At 34.6% G+C, this 22,190-nt stretch overlaps 2 protein-coding genes and 1 pseudogene across 2 annotated transcripts; all 3 read right to left on the minus strand.

The window, feature by feature from the left end:
• Window positions 1-223: 223 nt before the first annotated feature.
• On the minus strand, window positions 224-4,600 carry LOC130932387 (hydroxyisourate hydrolase-like). Its single transcript, XM_057861707.1, has 13 exons — window positions 4,326-4,600; window positions 4,195-4,258; window positions 3,424-3,479; window positions 3,196-3,271; window positions 2,998-3,069; window positions 2,827-2,914; window positions 2,426-2,687; window positions 2,134-2,249; window positions 1,837-2,057; window positions 1,544-1,572; window positions 1,184-1,271; window positions 991-1,081; window positions 224-697 (listed from the first exon to the last, which is right to left on the minus strand). The coding sequence occupies exons 1-13, from the start codon at window positions 4,503-4,505 to the stop codon at window positions 451-453; spliced, it is 1,590 nt and encodes a 529-aa protein (XP_057717690.1). The 5' UTR covers window positions 4,506-4,600; the 3' UTR covers window positions 224-450.
• Window positions 4,601-7,270: 2,670 nt separating this feature from the next.
• LOC130934426 (hydroxyisourate hydrolase-like) lies at window positions 7,271-14,785 on the minus strand (annotated as a pseudogene).
• Window positions 14,786-20,766: 5,981 nt separating this feature from the next.
• On the minus strand, window positions 20,767-21,878 carry LOC130934427 (uncharacterized). Its single transcript, XM_057864001.1, has 4 exons — window positions 21,781-21,878; window positions 21,276-21,727; window positions 21,115-21,188; window positions 20,767-20,994 (listed from the first exon to the last, which is right to left on the minus strand). Exons 1-4 carry the CDS (start codon window positions 21,876-21,878, stop codon window positions 20,767-20,769), a joined length of 852 nt encoding a protein of 283 aa, XP_057719984.1.
• Between the last annotated feature and the right edge of the window lie 312 nt (window positions 21,879-22,190).

The following is a 22,190-nucleotide window of genomic DNA, read 5'->3' on the forward strand; positions in this document are numbered from 1 at the left end:
TATAAACTTATAATTAATGAATATAGAACCTGAAATTGATGCAACTAAAAATTATAAAATGTTGTTATTGGATGATAAACCAATATACACAAATCTTAAACGAAATAATTTAAATAGAAACTTTTCTAATCATACTAAGAATAAAGAAAATTTATCATTTCTAAAAAAAATAATAATAATTTTAATACATTTATATTATAAAATGTTTAGGGAACATGTTAAATATATATGATTACATGCATATGAGTTGTAAACTCTTATACTCTCTACTTAATTAAACATTTAAAAATTTTAATTATATAATTATATCCTAAACTTTAAACTTATAAAAAAGGAACAGAGTCCACACACTGATTATTTGTTTTGGGAAATCCATATCTATTTGTGAAATTTAAGCATAACTGCATGAGCAGATGAAACTGCTATATATAGGTAAACAAGTTAAAGTGGCTATTGAAACAAACGGCCAACGGAAACAAGGGATGGATCTTTCTCTAGTTCAATGGCTCCAACACCAGAGGTGTTTCCACCCTTCAAGAAATTCCCATACCATTCTGCAGAGAGTTTTGGGTATCTCTTCAACTTTGGATCATCCCTATCAACATAGTACAGGCCAAAGCTTGCATTATACCCATCCAATAACTCAAATACATCCATGAAAGACCATGCAAAGTATCCCTTTATGTTTGATCCATCTCTGAGAAGAAAAATTTAGGATTACATGAGAAAATTATTAACACATAGAAAGCATAGGTAGTTTCCTTTTATGAGGATCTAATTCAGAATCCAACTAATCTCGTTCGAGTTGAAAAATCGGCTCACTTTAAGGTAACTCGTTAGCCAAAAATCAGTTTTCACATATTATGTAATCAAAATTTTGAAAAGTCTATTTTTAACTTTTTTAAATAAGCTAAATATAGTAGTAACTCATAAGAAAACTAAGTTCTCAATTCTATTTTTTTAACTATAAAAAAACAGCAACTACATTACCTTATGGAATCAAGCACAGCACCAATATATCCATGCAAGTATTCCACCCTTTTCACATCTTGAAGTGATGAATTCCTTGGTGTCCGTTGACCTAACAAAACAAGCCACTTATCACACTTTACCAGTGGCACAACGTATTATAATGATTTGCATTCACCCCGTTGCTGAAATAATATATGAAAGAGAGAGAGACCATTTTCATATATGAATATGGGAGGATTGCCATAAAGGGTCTTCATGATATTCAGCTCTTCACGTAAAGTCCATGGTGTGACAGGATACTGAATAAAGGTAATGCCATGTAGTTATGCAACTAAGTAATCTAAATAAGTGAACCAACAAGTTTAGAAGAATAACTACAGTATGTTTTAATTTTAGGACTATTCTATGTGTACACCAAAATCAACCACTAAAGTCAGCTACCGGTATAAAATATATGTTAGAATACAAATGCACATTAAAAATAAATTAAACCACACATGTATTTATATACAAATACATTGATGACTGATTTTGGTGTACGAATAGCATTTTTGTTAATTTTAACATTTACCTCTTCATTTGAAAACAAGGCCGGTCCAACTGCCAAAATCAGGAAAGGTGGTTAGTTATTTAAACTTGCTACCCCCAATTACTAAGGTGTAAATTATTGGAGGGTAAGGTGCTAAATGATATGGAAATTAAATTTGATGGAAACCGTTAGGATCCATGATAAGAGACGAGAAAATTCTATATTCAGAATGATAGTTGTAAATATGTGTGGAATGCAATTGGTACAGCATGCCTATATGACCATGTCCAATCTTATTCGAAATCGATTATCCTTAAACATAATGAAATACATACAGATTAGCTGTGCTGCCATGTCTGTGTCATAGTCTCGCAGATTCCTCTTCAGCGCGATAGAATTGTCTGTGATATTAAGGTTGTCGTAAAATATCACGCCTATAAAGTCACATGAACCCTTCAACTGTGCAGATTCACGGTCTGAGAAGGTTGGAATTCTGGAACCTGCATTAGTTTTCATGGAAATGGGATAGTCTCCATGCACCAAGGGTCCTAAAATCCTGCAGAATAAATTAAAAATCAACGAGTCTACAGTTTTAAAGAGAAAAACCACATAATATAAGGTCTCTATCTTACCAACCAAGGAAAAAATCGCGAGCTCTTTGAGTGGCTGCCCGGTCTTCATCTGTATCATTTGCAGGAATGAAACCGAATGAATAGACTGCAATGCCAATAAACCCATGTTGCTTGTCCTGCAATATAACTTAGCCTCTATAGAATCATGAACATTCTTTGCCCCAACAAAGGTTTCTATATGTGGAAGAATATTCTAAATTCAATATAGAAAGACTATGAACTTCAATTAAGAGTTGGTATAAGTAACTAAGTCAAAGCTTTTTCCTTTGCAACAAGTAAATACACTATATACCTTATACTTTCTTCTATACAATCTCACAGCTGAAGAATGTGATAGCAAAATATGATGAACTGCCAAGTAAGGCTCGGTTGTGGAGTCACCCCTACGGCTGTTATATTTCTTGCAAAATGGGGGTGAACATCGTGTAGGTGGGGTTGTTCCTTCGTCATAACCACCTATGGTGAAGACATTCGGCTCGTTCACAGTATTCCAATATAAGACTCTGTCACCGAACTCTCTGAAACACACATCTGCATAGTTTGTGAAGTCTCTTCTGCATTCACATTCAAGTGATTTTTAAATTCATATTTCTCAGTTCTTTCTACGGTTGTAAAATAAGCAATTCTGTCCTAAGCAAAAGAGTTTCACTGATTAATTCGAACAACACTATGTGCAAGGGTTCATGAACATACATGATTTTAGGACTAACCCATCCTCCGTATTCATCTTCGAGTGCCTGTGGAAGATCAAAATTGTGCAGTGTTACATGTGGTTGGATTCCTGCTCAATGGAATGAAGGAACATATCAGTTGAAGAAGTAGCAATACATGGTATTTCAAATTAAGAAAACTCATCATACTTACCATTGCTAATGAGTTCATTGATGAAATTGTTATAGAATTGCAATCCCTTGGGATTGATGGGTCCTCTACCATCTGGGAAGAAAGAAATAAGGAAAAAGCATTTTTCAAAGGCTTTACTATAGAAAATAATACTGAACATCAATTAAATTTCAACGTTTCTATCTAAAAACACAAGTTTGAGTTAGGAGTATTATATACTTGGAATCAATCTTGACCAAGAAATGGATAACCTATAGGCATCAAGGCCTGTTTCCACCATGAGTTTCACATCTTCCTGCAACATAAAATTATCAGAAACATTTGAAACTCCAGCTTGCATTTCCTCAAACACATTATGTGCATATAATCAATTTTCCACAAATTATAAAAGAAAAAACCACAATGTATGCAAATAATGGAAGAGAAGAGTATTAATGTATTATTGACCTTGTATTTGTGGTAGCCATCACAGGCTATATCTGCATTATCTCCATGCACAAACCCTGTTTTTCACTGAAATTGTTAATGTGGGAACCCAACAATTAATTTGATTAGATTTTTTTTTCCTGGCTGTGTATTTGTATTAGTATTACCAGTTTCTCATAACTGATTCCCACTTAAGGAAAATTGATTCATAATGCCAATAATTGGTCATCAACTTTTTCCCTCCAATAAAATGTGGCTTAAGAATGATATAAAGATTTTGTTAGATACATTAACATATGTATGATAGACTACTTTTTTTTTTTTCACAGTACTCATCGTTAAAAATAGGAAGGAGGCCTTGGTGTAACAGTTGAGTTGTCTTCATGTAACCTCAAGATCATTGGTTCAAATCGTGGAATCAATCACTAGGCTCTCGTCGGGTTGGCTTGGTTAATATGCAAGGACAAATGGGGAGAATATCTGAAGTTAATATTCATATTGGTCCTTGAAATTATACTCGCGACTCAATCTGGTATTCTAAGTTTCAATTTACTCAATTGGACTAGTGTAATTGAAACTTTGTAGACCAGATCCAAGTGCAAATGTAACTTTGGAACCAATTTGAGTATTAACGCGGAATATTTTTATACTAATAATATCTGTTCCCTTTTGTACTGTAGTCCATATTTAGCAGGGAAAATCCAACGAAAATAGTTACCAATATGATAAACTATGACTCCAAAATTAATTACATGAACAAAGAGAAAAGCAAGAGTAAAAGAAGAAACTTACCAGCATGTGCATAAGTATCCCAAATGCTAGGAGTTCTTCCATCTTCATTAACAGCTCCTTCCCACTATATAAATACAATCATATATTAATATTTAATTATGTTAATGAAAAAGTTAATTAAGATGAAGTACCTGATAAGCAGAAGTGCCTGAACCAAAGATAAAATCAGTTGGGAAGTCATTTCTGTTATAGTCATCAGCACTAAGAACTAAACTCATACCCACAAAGTTCAGACATAATAATAGTAAAAGGGTGAGCTTCAAAGCAATATTAATGCTCATCAAACCCAAACATGGTTCTGGTTTCATCATCTATCTATGTGACTATGTTAGTGTGTGTTGTTCTGGATCAATCCTGCTATCTTTGCAACTACATATGGTCATATGCTTATGCTAATTTTGTTTTTTTTTTTTTGAAAGGTTGTGTCTACAACGAGTTTTTAATTTAAATATGGAACCAAAGAAAGTGTTAGACTTGAGTGTGGGGAGGAGGGGTGTTTTACCTCGTTGTGGGATCAGAGAAAGCAGAACTCGGACCCTGCAAGTTGTGTCCTTTCGGATGTAAAAAAAAATTATCTAGAACAAACAAAACGGAGGGTCCGAATTCCATGTTTCAAATTTCAAATTCCATCAGCTGTAAATCGGACCATGCGATTTGTGAAGCACAATTTCATGACCAAAGAACTCACATGGTCCGAGGTGTGTACTCTGAGTTTTTTCAATTTTTTAACATAAATCGGACTGAATTTTTTTCAACTTTTTAAACACAAATTGGAGGGTCCGATTTGTGTATTCCCACAATTTTAAAAAATACCAAAAATTACCATATTAAAGTATATCACTTATTTTACTTCCATATCAAAAAATTTTTGCCGTCTACAATAGTGTGGATATCCCCACCTAATAATAATAATAATAAGTTTTGTGTTGGAAACTAAAAAATTCAATAAATAAATAAATAAATAATTAAAATATTTTATTCTTCTTCTAAAAACCTTAAACATTCTCCACAGTAGATTCAATATTCGGTCGATAATAAATTTTTATTATTTCAAAAAAATTATTTAACAAATTTATTTGTTAAAAGACAATTAAATTTAAAAAATATTATATAAAACAATAATCTTTTCCTTTTATAGAAAGACTAAGTTGTCTGAAAATTTTAAAATAAATTATTCGAAAATAATGTATGTAGTTAATTAGTTATTCTAAAATTTAAATAGACAATAAATAAATAAATGAGTCAATAAATGTTCCATACTTAGCTAGTAAAGGAGACCCTACTTATCTGTGACAGAAATCTTCACGTGTCGCATTGACTTATAGTAGTGTGACACTCCTCCATAGTTACGCCAGTAATCAGTTATCCTATGCGGTGGGATTTTTTTATAAATAAATAATTTAATTATTTTATTTTTCGAAATATGTAAGTTATAGCATATTTATAAATAATTATAAATGTATTTCGTTTATACTATATAATTTTAAAAAATACATATATTTTATTTATCATATAAACAAAATAAATTAATGTAATACACTGTAGATGAGATACACATAATTTTAAAAAATATACTATAAATAAGATACATTTATAATTATTTCGTTTATATTGTAAACGAAATAAATCAATGTGATGTAAATTGATAAATATATTACAAATTATCAAATTATATATTTTAATAAATAAAATAATTAAATTATTTATTTATAAAAAAAATTATCATATGCAATGTAGTGATGTTGAAACAAAATCTCTTAAATTTAATATTAGATTCAATCCTATTAAATATATACTAAAGAGGCCTGCTACATATACAAATTTTTTTGGCTTACAAGTCTTACAAATTAGCACAAGCCTAACAAAACACACGCATTACACGTTTACACTCATTCAAGAGTAAATAAACGCACGTTATTCAACCACTTCCTTTTTCCAAAGCGCGCTACTCACCATGCATTATGAACGACTCTTCTTCTTCTTCCTCCATAAAAACGAGTTTCTTGCCAAATTTGAAGATAATTGAACTTTAGAAATACCCCAAACGATTACAAAAATACGCCCAAACGGTTATAGGAACACACCCAAAGGATTATAGAAATACACCAAACGGTTACAAGAATTCACCCAAACGATTATAGAAATACACCCAAAGGATTACAGAAATATACCCAAAGGATTACAAAACTACACCCAAAGGATTTAAGAAATACACCCAAAATTCGTTGAAGTACACCTTATGCATAATTCAGAACTCTTTCTCTTTCTCCTCCTCATCTTCTGCTGTTTCTTCTTCTTCAAAAACGATTTCAGAGCTTGATGTCAAAAAACAATGGAAATCGAGAATAACGAAGGAAGAAAATAGAGAGAAAAGTACATAAATGAAGAAGGAAAGAGAGAAGGCAAGCAACGCAAGAAAAGAAGAAGAAAGAAGAAGAGGAAGAAGAACGTGCAAGAAGAAGAAGAAGAAGAAGGTGCAATGAAAACGTGCAGTAACGGTTGAAGAAGGAGAAAGATAAGGCAAAAAACGAAAGAAAAGAAGAAGAAGAGGAAGAGGAAGAAGATCGTGCAGCAAGAAGAGGAAGAATGTACAGTGAAAACGGTTCGAAGGGCGTTAATATAAATGACTTGTAAAGACTTGTATAAAAAAACGCTTGTACGTGGAGAATTTCTCTATAATAAAATCGTTATTAGTATAAAATATATATTTAAATTAAAATATATATTAGAAATATATATTTATATATAAATAAAAGTATTATTTTTATATCAAAATCAACTATTAAAATCATTCACTAATATAAAATATAAAATACCTGTTAAATGAGTTAAATAACACATATATTTTATACACAAAATATATAATAATTGATTTTGGTATACATCTAACATGATTGATATACAAGATATATAATAACTGATTTTGATAATTAATTTTAGTGTACAAATAACATTTTCAATTAGATTTAGTGATTATAAAATATCTTCTCATTTATATTTGTATTTAATACTAGTTTCTCCTTCAATAAGCCTCTGATTTAATTTTCTTCTTCACATAATCAATCTCCAAAGTAGATTATTCAAACTTTTGAACATGAACACTACAAAAATAAATAAACAAACAAACAACTAAACTAAACTGTTGTATTGAGTGGCCAACAGAAACATGTGATGGATCCTTATTAAGTTGTTGAAGATCTCCAACTATAGAAGTGCTTCCACCCTTCAAGAATTTGCTGTACCATTTTGCAGAGATCTTAGGATATCTCTTCAATTCAGGATCATTTCTATATATCAACATAGTATAGTCCAAAGCTTGATTCATATCCATCCAATAACTCAAATACATCCATGAATGACAATACAAAATAGCATTTTATATTTGATCCATCTCAGAAAACTTATAATGACATAGAAAAATAAGAGATCACATTAGAAGTGTGTAATGTGACAATTCCAAAAATGGAAAATAATAATAATATTAAGAATTTAATTTTGATACACTGACAGTGTAAAATATTTTACATAGTCATCTAATCATATATGATCTTTTAGATGGCTATTCATGCAGTAAATAGAAAAGGTAGTTATTTTTAATGAGTTTGATTTATAAGTAGAAAATTGATAAATTAAGGTAGTTATGGCAGTGCCTCAATGCATCAAGCACAGCACCGGTATCCATAAAGGTAGTTGATCCTTGTCACATCTTGCAATGATGAATTGCTATTGGTTTGTTGACATAACAAGATTCAATCAAGAATATGCATAATTATTCATGTTAATCAATTTTTTAGTCACTCTAGTTCAATTACCCTAAACCATGTGACATAGTTTTTAACTCTTGGATGAGTAATTGGATTATATGTCACTTTATTTGATTTATCAGTAAACCCATAATTAATGTTAACAAATTCTAGCAATTTATAGGATCACTAGTTGTGTAGAATTACTATTTTTGTAATTGATCTTACTCTATCATTTCAGAGAGAGAGAGGGAGAGACCATTTTAATACATGAATAATGGAGGATTGCCATAGAGAAGCTTGAGTTTGTTCAGTTCCTCCACCAACTTCCATGGGGTGACAGCAATCTGAGTCAAAGAAAAGCCATATACAGTGAAGCTAAAGCAATAATCTAAATAACTGATCCAATCAATTAAGAACATAGTTACTATTTTTTTCACCTCTTCATTTGAAAACAGATCAACTGCAAAGAAAAAAAACAAAGAAGTATTGTTATTCAACTTATGGCTCCACACATTAATTTAAATGATGCAAATTTTGAAATAGTTAGACATTTCAAAAAATGATAGTGGAAAAAGGAAATGGTGAATGGAACTACTGCAATAAGAACTAAGAACATATGATTAAACTTACAGTAAAGCACTGAAGCCATGTCCAAGTTATAATCTCTCAGATTATTATTTAAGGCATCAGGAATTCAGGATTGTCTGTGACATTGATATTGTATTAGTGAATCACACCTATGAAGTCAGCTCAACCTTTAATTTGTTCCGACTCGCGACTTGTGAAGGCTGGAATTCTTGAGCCTGCATTTCTCTTCATGGAAACTGGGTAGTCTCCGCGCACCAACCGTTCCATTATCCTGCAATAAAGCAGCAGCAGGCATATAAAACTGCCATATCTGTTGGGTTATGGTATAAACAGAAATATTTAGGACAGAGATATAAGAAAAATACGTAGGTGAAAGGAATGGGAATCACACATTTTTACTTTACTGAAGCAGTACATTTATAGGATTTTAATCCATGACACTACCACATCACCACTAAACTAGGAAGTAGGATGAACAGAAACTGCCACATACCCACTAGATAAGGAAGTGGAATAACAAAAACTACTTTTCTCCTAAAGTGCAGGAACCACTAATTGACTAAACAACAAACTAAAACAATAATAAAAAAAAACTTAATGCAATCCAAAAGCAAATAATTAACACTCCTCCTTGCTTTAGGATCTGCAAACTCCAATTTTCTGCCTCAATAGCTCAAACTTGCTGACAGGAAGTGGCTTTGTAAACAAATCTGCCAATTGATCTTCTGACCTACAATAAACCAAAGTTATTTCTCCATTTTGTTGCATTTCTCTTAAGAAGTAGAGCTTGATGTTAAAATGTTTAGTCTTGCCATGACACACTGGATCCTTTGAAATTGCAATTGCTGCCTGGTTGTCGATAAACACTTCTGTCTTGTGATTCTATTGGAGATGTAAATCACATAAGATCTTTTTCAGCCACAAAACTTGATTTACAGCTGCTGTTGCTGCTATGAATTCAGATTCTGCAGTGGATTGTGCTACTGTCTCCTGCTTCTTTGTGCACCATGAAAAAACTCCTGAGCCTAAACTGAAACAATATCCGGAAGTGCTCTTCATGTCATCAATGGATCCAGCCCAGTCACTATCAGAGAATCCACACAACTTGAAATTTTGACAGCTCTCAAACTTCACACCATAATCAACAGTACCTTTAATATATCTCAATACCCTTCTTGCTGCCTTTAAATGCATTTCACTAGCACAATGCATAAATCGAGAGAGAAGACTTACAGCAAACAAGATGTCCGGCCTTGTTGCAGTGAGATACATTAAACATCCAATCAAGCTCCTGTAATAGCCTTCATCAACTTTATCAGCACCATCTTCTTTGCTCAGCTTCTCCTTTTGGTTCATTGGTGTGCTAACCGCTTTGCACTCCTCCATCTGGAATTTTTTTAAGATTTCCTTAGCATATTTTTTTTGACATATGAACACATCATCCTCATTTTGTTTGATCTCAATTCCAAGAAAATAAGACATAAGACCAAGATCAGTCATTTCAAAAACTTGCATCATTTCTTGCTTGAATTCTTCAACCAAACTTGTATCATCTCCAGTTACTAAAAGATCATCAACATAGAGGGAAACTATGAGAAAATTTTTTCCCTTATGTTTTACATAAAGAGTGGCCTCAGACAAGCTTTTTACAAAGCCTATGCTCAATAGGTGTTCATTTATCCTACTGTACCAAGCTCTTGGTGCTTGTTTTAATCCATAAAGGACTTTTTTTTAGTAGATAGACTTTATCTTCTTCTCCATGCATAACAAATCCCTCTGGCTGCTCCACATATATCTCTTCTTGTAAAACTCCATTTAAAAAAGCTGATTTGACATCTAAATGAAATACTTTCCAGCCTTGTTGAGCAGCAACTGCTAACACCAATCTAATTGTATCTAATCTGGACACTGGTGCAAACGTGTCAGAATAATCAACACCAAAAATTTGTGCATACCCTTTTACTACAAGTCTGGCCTTGTATTTATTGATAGAGCAATCCGCATTAAGCTTTGTTCTGAACACCCATTTAACTCCAATAACTTTTCTGTCTTGAGGCTTGTCAACCTTTTCCCATGTGTTGTTTTTTTGAATCATTGAAATCTCATCCTCCATTGCCTTTTTCCATTTTGGATCCTTGAGTGCTTCTTCACAGCAACTAGGTTCGCATACTGCTACATTGCATCTTTGATAAATGTCTGACAGCAGTCTTGTGCCTCTGATGGGATGATCATCTTCTAATTCATTTTGACACAACTCTGTTGTTTGGTTTCCGCCATAATCATCTTCAATATTGTTACAAGGTCCAATTGTTTTTCGTGGGTTCTTCCAATCCCATTGTTGATCTTCATTGAAATGCACATCCCTAGACACAGTCAACTTTCCAGATTGAGGATGATACACTTTGTAGGCTTTTGAAACAGAACTATAACCCACAAAAATACCCGGAATTGCTTTCTTGTCAAGCTTGTCGCGCTTAACCTGTGGAACATGTGCAAAACAAACACAACCAAACACTTTAAGAAAGGTTAGTGAAGGCTTATATCCATACCAAGCCTCAAAAGGAGTTTTGTCTTTCAAAGCCTTGGATGGAAGTCGATTTTGAAGAAAAACGGCTGTGTTGGCCGCTTCAGCCCAAAATTCTTTAGGCAATTCCTTCTCATGCAGCATGCATCTGGCCATCTCCATTACTGATCTATTTCTCCACTAACTCCATTTTGCTCTGGAGTGTATGGGGTTGTGAGTTGATGTACAATACCAGCTTCTTCACAAAATTGATCAAATTGTGTTGAGGTGTACTCCTTCCCATTATCTGATCTTAGAAATTGTATCTTGCACCCACTTTGAGTTTCCACCATATTCTTGAACTTTACAAAGACTCCAGCCACTTCATGCTTGAATTTCAAGAAAAAAATCCAGCACATTCTTGTAAAATCATCTATGAAAAGAATAAAGTATAGACTACCTTGTAACGATGGAGTTCTTTGAGGTCCTGCCACATCAGTGTGGATGAGTTGCAGCTTTTGAGAGGCTCTCCAAACTGTTTTGGGAAATGACACTCTGTTTTGTTTACCAAATTGACAGGCATTACAATTTGGCAAATGATCAGAGAGTATTGGTAGACCTTCAATCATATCTTTCCTCTTCATGTTCAGCATCCTTTGAATATGACAGTGACCAAGTCGCTTATGCCAGAGTTCAGTGGGACTGACTTGGGTGATGTAAGTTGTCTGCTCCTCCACAATTGGATCAAATGAGAAGCTTTTTCCTCTCATTTTAACCCTTAAAATCTCCCGACCGGTAGTGTCAAAGATAAGGCAATGTAGATTTTCAAAAAAAACTTTAAATCCCTTTTCTAACAATTGACCCACACTAAGCAGATTTTGGTCAATGTCAGGCACATACAGAACATCTGAAATGGTTTTCATACCTGAGCTAGTTGAAATTACAATTGTTCCTTTTCCTTTTGCAGAAATATAGTCACCATTCCCAATTCTGACTTTTGAGAATTTAGCAGGTTTCAAATCCTTGAAAAGAGTTTTATCATGTGTCATGTGGTTTGTACAACCACTATCAATCAGCCAGCATTCAGAACTACTCCTTGCTGAGAAGCATGTTGCCACAAAGATTTGATCTTCTTCATTTTGCTCTACAACATTGGCATTAGCTTCATGTTGTTGAAATTTGCCTTTGCAAATTACAGCTTCATGTCCAAGCTGATTGCACTTGTTGCACTTTGCGTCTGGTCTTCTCCAACATCTGAAGGGTGGGTGACCCATTTTGCCACAATGCTCACAAGGTGGGTAATTTTTCTTTTTACCTTTGTCTTTGCTTTGGCTGCTTTGACTACTTCCAACTTCATGATGCTTGGCTGGTAAAGCACCTTCAACCATGTGATCTTGTCTCATAAGCCTTCGCTGCTCTTGGGCCTGCAAGGCATGTAACACTCGTGATTTTGGACAGATCCTTCGTATTCTCCAAAGTAGTTATTGATGCTTCATATCTCTCTGGCACTGTAACTAGAATTTTTTCCACAATTCTAGAATCAGTGAATTCGGTGCCGAGTAATCTAACTTTGTTTGCAATAGAAAGCAACCTGTCAGAGTATTCTTTGATTGTCTCAGAATCTTTCATTCTGTGCATCTCGAATTCCCTCATCAAGTTGAGCACTTGCATGCCTCGAATCCTCTCATCCCCTGCGTATTCTTCCTTTAAATAGTCCCAAATTGCTTTTGGTGTTTTGAGAGTCATGATTCTGGTGAAGATTATTGATGAAACACCAGTAAAGAGACATGATCTTGTCTTTGCCTTCCTTGTTTTTTTCTCCTTGTGCAATTTTATTTGAGCCATGGTAGGATTGTTTGGCAGCGGAGGAATTTCGTAATCCTCTTCCACGGCTTCCCAAAGGTCCAATGCCTCCAAATAAGACTCCATTTTAACTGCCCAAAGGTCATAGTTTTCTCCATCAAAGGTGGGCGGAGCAATTTGTGAGAGACTTGCTTCACCTTCCATTTTCACAGGCCCCGTAAGAAGAATGCTGTGATACCAGTTTGTTGGTTTATGGTATAAACAGAAATATTTAGGACAGAGATATAAGAAAAATACGTAGGTGAAAGGAATGGGAATCACACATTTTTACTTTACTGAAGCAGTACATTTATAGGATTTTAATCCATGACACTACCACATCACCTCTAAACTAGGAAGTGGGATGAACAGAAACTGCCACATACCCACTAGATAAGGAAGTGGAATAACAAAAACTACTTTTCTCCTAAAGTGCAGGAACCACTAATTGACTAAACAACAAACTGAAACAATAATAAAAAAAAAACTTAATGCAGTCCAAAAGCAAATAATTAACAATATCTTTTCTCATTTAATCAAAGTCATTGACAGAAGACAGAAACATTAAGAACTGTTTGGTTTATTTTAACATTTCTTGTTTTTATTTTTACCAAGGAAACAATGAACAAAGGGCAAAATACAGAACATGAAAATTGATTTTATGATCTGCAACTTACCAACCAACCATATGATTATAGACTCTCTTACAAGCTACCCTGCCTCATTCCGTGTTTCTTACCGGATGACAACCAAATTGTAAAGATTGATATAAGAACAAATCCATGTTGGTTTTCCTGCAATGTTACTTGTTTCTCAACAATCATGAACATTCTTTGCCAAAAAAATTTTTCCTTTTCCATATTTACAAACACAAAGGTTTCCATCATAACAAATTAATACCGTTGTAGTCTTTACAGAAATTATTAAGTGATATGCACCTTGTACTTTCTTCCGTACAATCTTGCAGCTGAAGAATGAGATAACAAGATATTGTGAACTGCCAAGTAGGGCTCTATTGTTGATTTACCCTTGTTGCCAGTTGAATGACAGAATGGGGGAGAACAGCGCCGAGGCGGGGTTGTTCCCGAATCATAACCACCGATGGCGAACACGTTTGGCTCGTTTACAGTAGTCCAATACAAGACTTTATCACCAAACTCTCTAAAACACACATAGGCATAGTTTGTGAAATCCCTTCTGCATTCACATTAAAAAATTCTTTTTAACTCATAATTTTCGGCGGTCTATGAAGTATGAACTATGACTGCAGTATAATAGCATTGAATATTAAGCACAAAATACAATCATGCACAAAATGAAAATAAATAACAACTTAAACTATAGAACCACCTATTTTGAATTATGATAATCACATAGTGCCTAATGTTATAACTCGTAAGGACTAATGTTTATACAATGTGAATTCATACACTTGGAAATTTCAAGAATTAATCTCACCAATGTAATGTTGTAGGAACTCCATATTCATCCTCAAGTACTTGTAGAGGATCAAAGTTGTGTAGTGTTACATGTGGTTGGATTCCTGTAAAGGGAAAAGAAATGGAATGTACATTAATTTTTGGTGACAAATGGAATGTACATTAATTGAATAAGCATAATTGATTCCAAAACCCTTTTTCTTAAAAAGGAATATCTAGAACCATTGCTAATGAGCTCATTGATAAGATTGTTGTAATACTCCAATCCCTTGGGATTCACAAGTCCTCTGCCATCTGAAAAAAAAAAGCATTTTCGAAGGCATAATTAAAAATAAAGGCAAAGTAGAGAAAGAGCAATGATAATATAAAACAAAAATTAGGGTTCATAGCATAATACTTGGTCTGAGTCTAGACCAAGAAATGGAGAATCTATAGGCATCAAGGCCTGTTTCCACCATCAGCTTCACATCTTCCTGTATTACAACACAACTTGAATTTTAAACTATTGTGTGTACCATATTGAATGCATAAATTTGTGACATTTTTTTTTTTAATTATAAGAAAGAAAATCGAAGATTAATAGCATAGTAGAGTACTTTACCTCATACTTGTGGTAGCCATCACAGGCTACATCTCCATTTTCGGTCCCTTCAAACACACACAACTAGAATAAGATTTGCGCGGTGTTCAGTGAGCTAAATTAATTATACTATATAGTATAAATTTAAAAGTAGCATATCATTTATAAAAGATATTTATAATTTGTATATAATTTAATATAATTATTCAAAAATAAAGAAAAATATACAACAACAAAAGTCTTGTGAAGTTGATCTTTTTCTTAATTATTGACTTATGTATGTTTTTTGATATTTTTATATAATAAAAAACTGTTTTATATACTTTATCATAAAATATAATCATTCTAAAAACATAAATTTCTTTTTATTTATTAGTGTGAATATTTTCTAAAAATAATTTATTTGGACTTTGAAAAATAAACTATATTTATTTGTTAAAAATGAGAATATAAAAAATTTAGTATACCTTTATAAATATACTTTATTAATCATGATATATTGAAATATATGCATAGTAAATAAATATTATTCTGTCATTATATACTTCAAATAATTGTCACTGAAAATTCTTATTATTATAGTTTTAATATAGATATTAATTATATTTAACCGTTACTTTTTAATTTAATTGAGTAATAATAGATATTAAATTGAATCACTTTTGTATCATTATTGTGTAAAAAAATCTATTATTTTATTTTGCAAAATTATAAAATTACCATCTATGCAAAATTGCTAATATAGCATAACTATAGAAACTAATATGTCATAAGTTTATTGAGTAATTATAGGTATTAACTTTAATTATTTTTGTATCGTTACTATGTAAAAATCTATTATTTTTATTTTGCATATTTATAAAATTACCATTTATACAAAATTGCTGACGTGGCATAATCATAGAAACTAATATGCCATAAGTTTATTTTATAATAAATTTGAAGTAATGACTAAATCAGTACCCAAAAAATTTAAACGCTTACATTTTGGTACCTGACTATTATTATTGATAAAATGGTACTTGAATGTTTTAAAAATTTGTCAAGTGTGTCCTCGTATTTGCCGGACCATAGCACCGGTGAGTACGATGCTTATGTGGACACCGATTTTTGCTGACAAGAGAAGTTTTATTTGAGTTGGAATTTGTAATTAAAAATGTTATTAGCCTACCTGAAAATTAACCTAATTCAATTTAATTTTTGCTCCAATTTAATTTTGTCCTAAAATCTAATTTTGCTCTCTTCATTCACTTGTAGTACAGGATCCAAAATTGGAAGATGCAAGCAACTAGGGCTTGTGGAAAAGCTGCAACCATGAGAAAGCAGTCATCGATTCAAGCCTTCGACGTGGACGGTGGTTCAGAAATTGTGAGTAAAACCTACGATGGCTGTTGCTTTTGTCCCCTTGTAGTGGTTTCGTTGAAGTCGAAGATAAGTAGCAACCCTGATAGATGGTTTCTATGTTGTCCTATATGGAAGGTAAGCTTAGAATGTTGATGGATACATGACGAAATAATACAATCTTTCTTGGTTTGTTGTCTCTACTTATTCAGTTTTAGTTTTCAATCGTCCTCTGATCCATGAAATTTTTGTGCCGTGCTAGAACATAGAAATACGTTGTGTGTATTTTCAATGGTTGGATGAAATACAAGAGTGATGAGTTTGGAAAATTCTAAATTAATTTTTATGATGACTAAATATTATTAATATAATTATTTACAAAATTATTAATTTGATCTTAATTCATACTTATTTAATTAATAATTTTGTTGGTGTAGATTTTGCTACTGGGCCGAATAGAAAAGAAAATCCGAAGCCCAGTATGAAATCAAAATTCAGCCTCATGAAATAAATGTTGGCTGAATTGTTGTGTTGGGCAGTTTCTATTAACATCATCATTAAGCCCATATTGAACTAAAGATCCAATGCTTGGTCCAAAACCTATTGAAGAGAGAAAGCAAAATGTATTGCTTAATGTTTCCAACGGATTCCATTTCTATCATGTGGTGGATTTCAAATTTTATTAAAGATAGTAAATGCAGACCTTGGAACAATGAGAGAGAAATTGATTTGATGGTGATCATCAATGCTACACGCTACTCAACCAAAGGAAAGTAAAAGCAACTCATTTTAATTAATTTATTCAAACACATTTAATTGCTTTTCTTCCTACTCTCTCTTCTCTCTCTATTTGCTTCTCACTTTCGGTCATATCACAACAGCAACCATGGAAGTTAAAGCTAGTCACCGAAGAGAAGAAGAAGCACGCTACAAGACCATCACAATGATGGCAACAAAAAGAAAACATAAAGTATGCTGTGGCTAAGATTCTCATTCACTTGTGGTAAGATCTTGTGAAAAGATCTTGGCTTCTCCATACCAAAAATGGTAGAGAAGATCTCAGCCAGCAAGGAGAAGATCTTTGGAGGGATGGCTTGTCTCTGATCTTGCTCAACCACCACAGGAGGTAGCTACAGTGGCTACGTGATGGAAAAGGCAGAGATAGGAGCAAATGAAGCTATCATCATCATGAAGCATTAAGGGCCAGGAGTTCATCTTGGAGAGCAAGAAAAGATGAAGGGCCCAGATTGATGAAGATTGGTGACCAAGGAAGGACTAGAGGTAATTGCATGTTGGATTTTGCATGGGTTATCTCATCTCTCTCTCTGGCCGAACCGGTTCTGTTTTGAAGTAGAAGATTAGCTTGGTTTGTTTGATTTCAACCTTGAAGGCTTCTCCCTATAAGTAAGGGTGAACAGTCAGGATTTGATTCAAGGAGCAAGGAATGAGAGTGCAAGGCACAGAATTCTCAAAGCTACCTAAGCTAACAGATTTTCTTCTCCTTCAATGTATTCTGTTTTGTATTTTTCTGTTTAATTTTGTCATGTCTTGAGTCTAATGGAAAAAAGGCAAACAGTGAGGTTTGTATGAAAAAGCCATAGAGCGAAAAAAGGCAGAGAGTGCAAAATTAAAAGAAAAAGCCATAGATGTCCTTAGAGTTCCTTTGTACATATGTGTTGTATTTCATGATTCTGTGGGAATCCCCTTGTAAGTTGGGTTAGCACTTTGCAGTTGAAAGCTTGGCAGTGACCAAGTCAAGTTCAGGATTGAGTTTAGAATTCTGGACTTATCCCAGATAGGAAGGGTAGTTCCTAGGAAGAATTGGTGCTTGTAATCAAGAATGATTATAGTGAAATTCCATCATCTTTGTGATGGAGACTGGATGTAGACTGCACTGCACTTAGCAGCTGACCCAGGATATATCTGGGTGTAATTTTCTTTTTTTTTTCTACTCCATTTTCTGTTTCTGCTGCACAGGAGATAAAACCGTAAAATATCTCGTGACAAGTGACGAGACAAAAAGAAAAAGGCTTGTGGCTAGGGACAAGGCAAAAATAAAAAAGTCTCCAGAAATTGCTTCAAAGACCAGTAAGTGTTCTGAAGTGAAAAAGTGGCTAAGATTCAACCCCCCTTCTCTTAGCCACTGAAACCATCAAAGAGCAATGTGTGGAAGGAGAAGTTTCTTTGGAGAATAGTAACATGGTGGGCAAATCAGAACCAAAAAAGAAAAGCAGAATCAATCTGAAGTGTGGGGCTGGCCAAAAAATTGATAGCATGATGATGGTGCTATCTGTGGTGAATGACATGAAGGAGCATCTGAAGAGGGTTGAGTTGTTTCTGATTTTTATTTGTCTATTGATTGGATTAAATCTGGCTTTGAGTATATTTTATTTGGCTAAGTAGGTAGACAATGGACAATTTAAGAGTTTAAGAATGACATTTTATTCCTTTGTAATGTTCTCCTCATTGTAATTGAGATGAATTAATGGATGCTATGTTATTCTTGTTCTATAACTGAGTTATTATTGTTGTGATGTGAGCAAGCTATATGGAAGATAGGTAAGCATTTAAGAAAGGATGTCATAAACAGAAGCTAAATAAAACACCTGTGTCATAACATGAAATAATAATCCATAACTATTCAGAGTAACATACTTCAGACTCAAAATAACACAAGCAAGCCCCAAAAAAAACTAAGATGGCATAATGACACTTATATTCATAGCAAGTACTACTAACCCAAAATAACACTAACAAAATTATAAAAAACTTGGTTAGCACTTAACATGCCATAATGACACTTAGGTGCATAATAACTACATCAGGTCTAACATGGAACTAAAAACAAACTAAAAACCCAAGATTCTGAGGTCACTTCTTGTCATTTGCAGATTGCTTTGATAGTGGTGGTCCAGATGGCTCTTTCTTCTTCAAGGATGGGGTGGACATGAAGCCTGTGAACTTGCTCTATGTGGCTGGGCTTGCTGCTGCCATGGTTTCCCTAGTCATAATTGGTGACTTGGTGGCCTAAATAGAGCTGAAGGTTGAGCTTGAAGAGTGGGCCTAACTAATGGACCTTGCAGCATTGACCCAGACCCACTACATGGTCCTACAGCACTGGTTGGTGAGGGTGAAATCTGAGATTTAAACCCAACAGCATGTCTGACAACCCTAGGTTGAGCAGGGGGTGGTGGTGCAGCTGCAGTATTTTGTGTGGGAGTGGGAGGTGTTGTTGAGGTTGCTGTCAGTCCTCTTCGAGTGGTACTACCTCTTCCTCTTGGCAGAATTGGGTTGCCCCTTACAAAAATAGGTCTGCCTCTCCTTGTTGGTGTTAGTGTTGTTGGCCTTGTTGCCACTGGAGGTGCTGGTTCTGAGCTGGTTGCTGGTCTCACCAAGGTGGGTGCTGTTGGTGTAGTGGATACTACTGGTATGGTGGCTGCATTAGGGGGTGCAGCAGTTGTTGTAGTAGACACATCATTGACAGTGTTCTATATCAATAGGGTCATTAGTTAAAAAAAAAGCTTTCACAGTTCCAAATCCAACATTTTTGAAACACTAAGATAGGCTAAATTACCTCATCAGGCTAACTTTCTGGGTGGTTTTGAGTGAGGTCTTCCTCATCTGGAACATGTGCAGCATGTACAGCCTCCATGGTCTCCTCCCAGTTAGCTTCTTGCTCTCTATCTTCTTCCTCATCAATGTCTTCTTCTTCAGCTACTGTTCCAATTGGTCTCTCATGGCAAGTTCTACTATTATGTCCAGCCTTGCAGAGAGACAATGAATAAAGTAAATCAACATTCATCAAATTCAGAAATAGTTCAATGATATTATGTAAGTAGATAGTAATTATTGATTTTGTTTGACTGACTCTCTTGCAGGTTTGACATGTTATCTGGCCATATCTTCTCTTGGCATTGTATTGGCTCCTAGAACTTTGCTCAGTGCTGTCTTTTTTCCTCTTCTTTGAAGGTCTGCCAATAGGCCTCTTGTATGGAAGAGGCAGACAAGGCAACCCTTCATGATGCTCTCAATACTCTTGACTTGGTATGCTGTTTATGTGAAACTGGTAAGTCTTGTTGTATGCCTCAATGGTGAGCTTGTGATGGACATAGTCTTCAGGTTTCTCATTCTTTCTCTGGATTGATGCAATCCCATGACAACATGGTAGTCCAGTCAGCTGCCATTTTCTGCATGAACATGGTCTCTCTCGTGTATTCACTTCACTCTATGTTGCTACTTTCTGACTTCAAATTCGTTGTGCTCAACATCACCACACCATTGTGCTTCCCAGTAGTTAGCTTGTCTTTTCTCCCTCTCTAATCTACTGACTTGTATAGGGGCTATTTGTCTAGTGTAAGCCATCAGTGCGTCTTTGTGAGTTACCATCGTCTTCATGATATAGAACCTGAGCTCCTCAAACATTGTCAAGATGTTTTTCCCCCGCAAACCCACAATTGTTGAATTAAATGATTCACAGTTATTGCTTGTCAAACTATCTACCTTTGGCCACTCTGAAAACCTTGATCTCGACCACTATTCTTGCTCAAATTTGTCCAAATACTCCCACGCTTGTTTATTGATCCGTTTCACATTAGCCATTGCATCATTGAACTCTTGATCAGTAGTTGCTTTTGCACATTGCCAGAATACTCCCTTAAGTTCTTTATCCTTCCATCTCTTGTTTAGGTTTCTCCACATATGCATACAACAAAATCTGTGCTTGACACCCGGCATTACGTCCTGTAACGCTAGTATCAATCCCTGCATTGAATGGTAGCCTCAGTAATTAGCATTAATTGATGCAGTAACTCAAAGAAGAATATAAGAATACAAGTGAGTGGTTAGAGTGCATATCACATTCTACTCGTCGGACATAAAAACCCAGGCATTCTCATTGTAGTCCCCTATGTCAGTATGTAACTCCTCAAGAAAGAATCTCCAATTTTTTCGAGTTTCTGCATCCACAACCTTATATGCAATTGGAAAAAGCTAGTTGTTAGCGTCTTGACCAACGGCTGTTAGTAATTGCCCTTCAAATTAACCTTTTAGAAAGGTCTCATCCAACACTATAAAGGGCCTACACCCTGCTTTAAATCCATTCTTGCAAGCAGCCAAACAAATGTACAAGTTCCTAAACCTAGACAACCCTTCCGGCTGTGGAGTAGTTCTCATGTTGGCTCTTGACCCAAGATTAGCCTTCATTATTTCGTTTAGATAGTCTCTAAGCCTTAGGTATTGATCCTTCTCCGTTCCTTCAATAACATCTTTGGCCTTGTCCAAAGCCCTATACATTATCCTTTCATTAACCGAAATATCATACTCCACCTTAAACCACTCCTGTGCCTCCGTATGTAACATGTTGGAATGGATTCTGAGTTTCGGCACCAGCTCTTCAGCAACCCAAGCACATGTGACTGACTTACTCTTGTTGCTTCTCAGACACGTATGCTCGTCCACAAATATCTTAATCTGAAACGAGGCTGGATAGTTGGTCCTAGTACAGTAACACAACCAAGGCAGTCGGGGTCATAGCAAATCACCCTGCACCTCTTCTTCTCATTCCTAAGATAGAATACATGTCTCCCAATTTGTATGTTGTACTTCTGCACTGCTGCTTTAAAGTGTTCCATGGTCTCAAAGTCCATGTTTAACTCCAGAGTAATTTTCCAAATGGTGTGTTCAGATTATGTTGAGGAAATACAGGTTCCTCTTCATCAACAGATCCAGGAGGGCTATACAGTTTGTCAGACTCATATTGATACATCTCAGGTCCACTGTCTCTATCTTCTCTGTTCGGGTTAGGCACCTCTATCCTTGGTGCTTCATCATCCTTTCCAGGTACAATTCTTTGCCCAGATGGTTGAGGCCGTGGATGATTTCTCCTTATATTTGTCCTCTCATTTGTCTGTGTAACATTATCTATTAAAACATCAGTTGACATATATGAGCCATGATGC

The sequence above is a fragment of the Arachis stenosperma genome, chromosome 6 (assembly GCF_014773155.1).
Source record: "Arachis stenosperma cultivar V10309 chromosome 6, arast.V10309.gnm1.PFL2, whole genome shotgun sequence".
Lineage (NCBI taxonomy): Eukaryota > Viridiplantae > Streptophyta > Magnoliopsida > Fabales > Fabaceae > Arachis > Arachis stenosperma.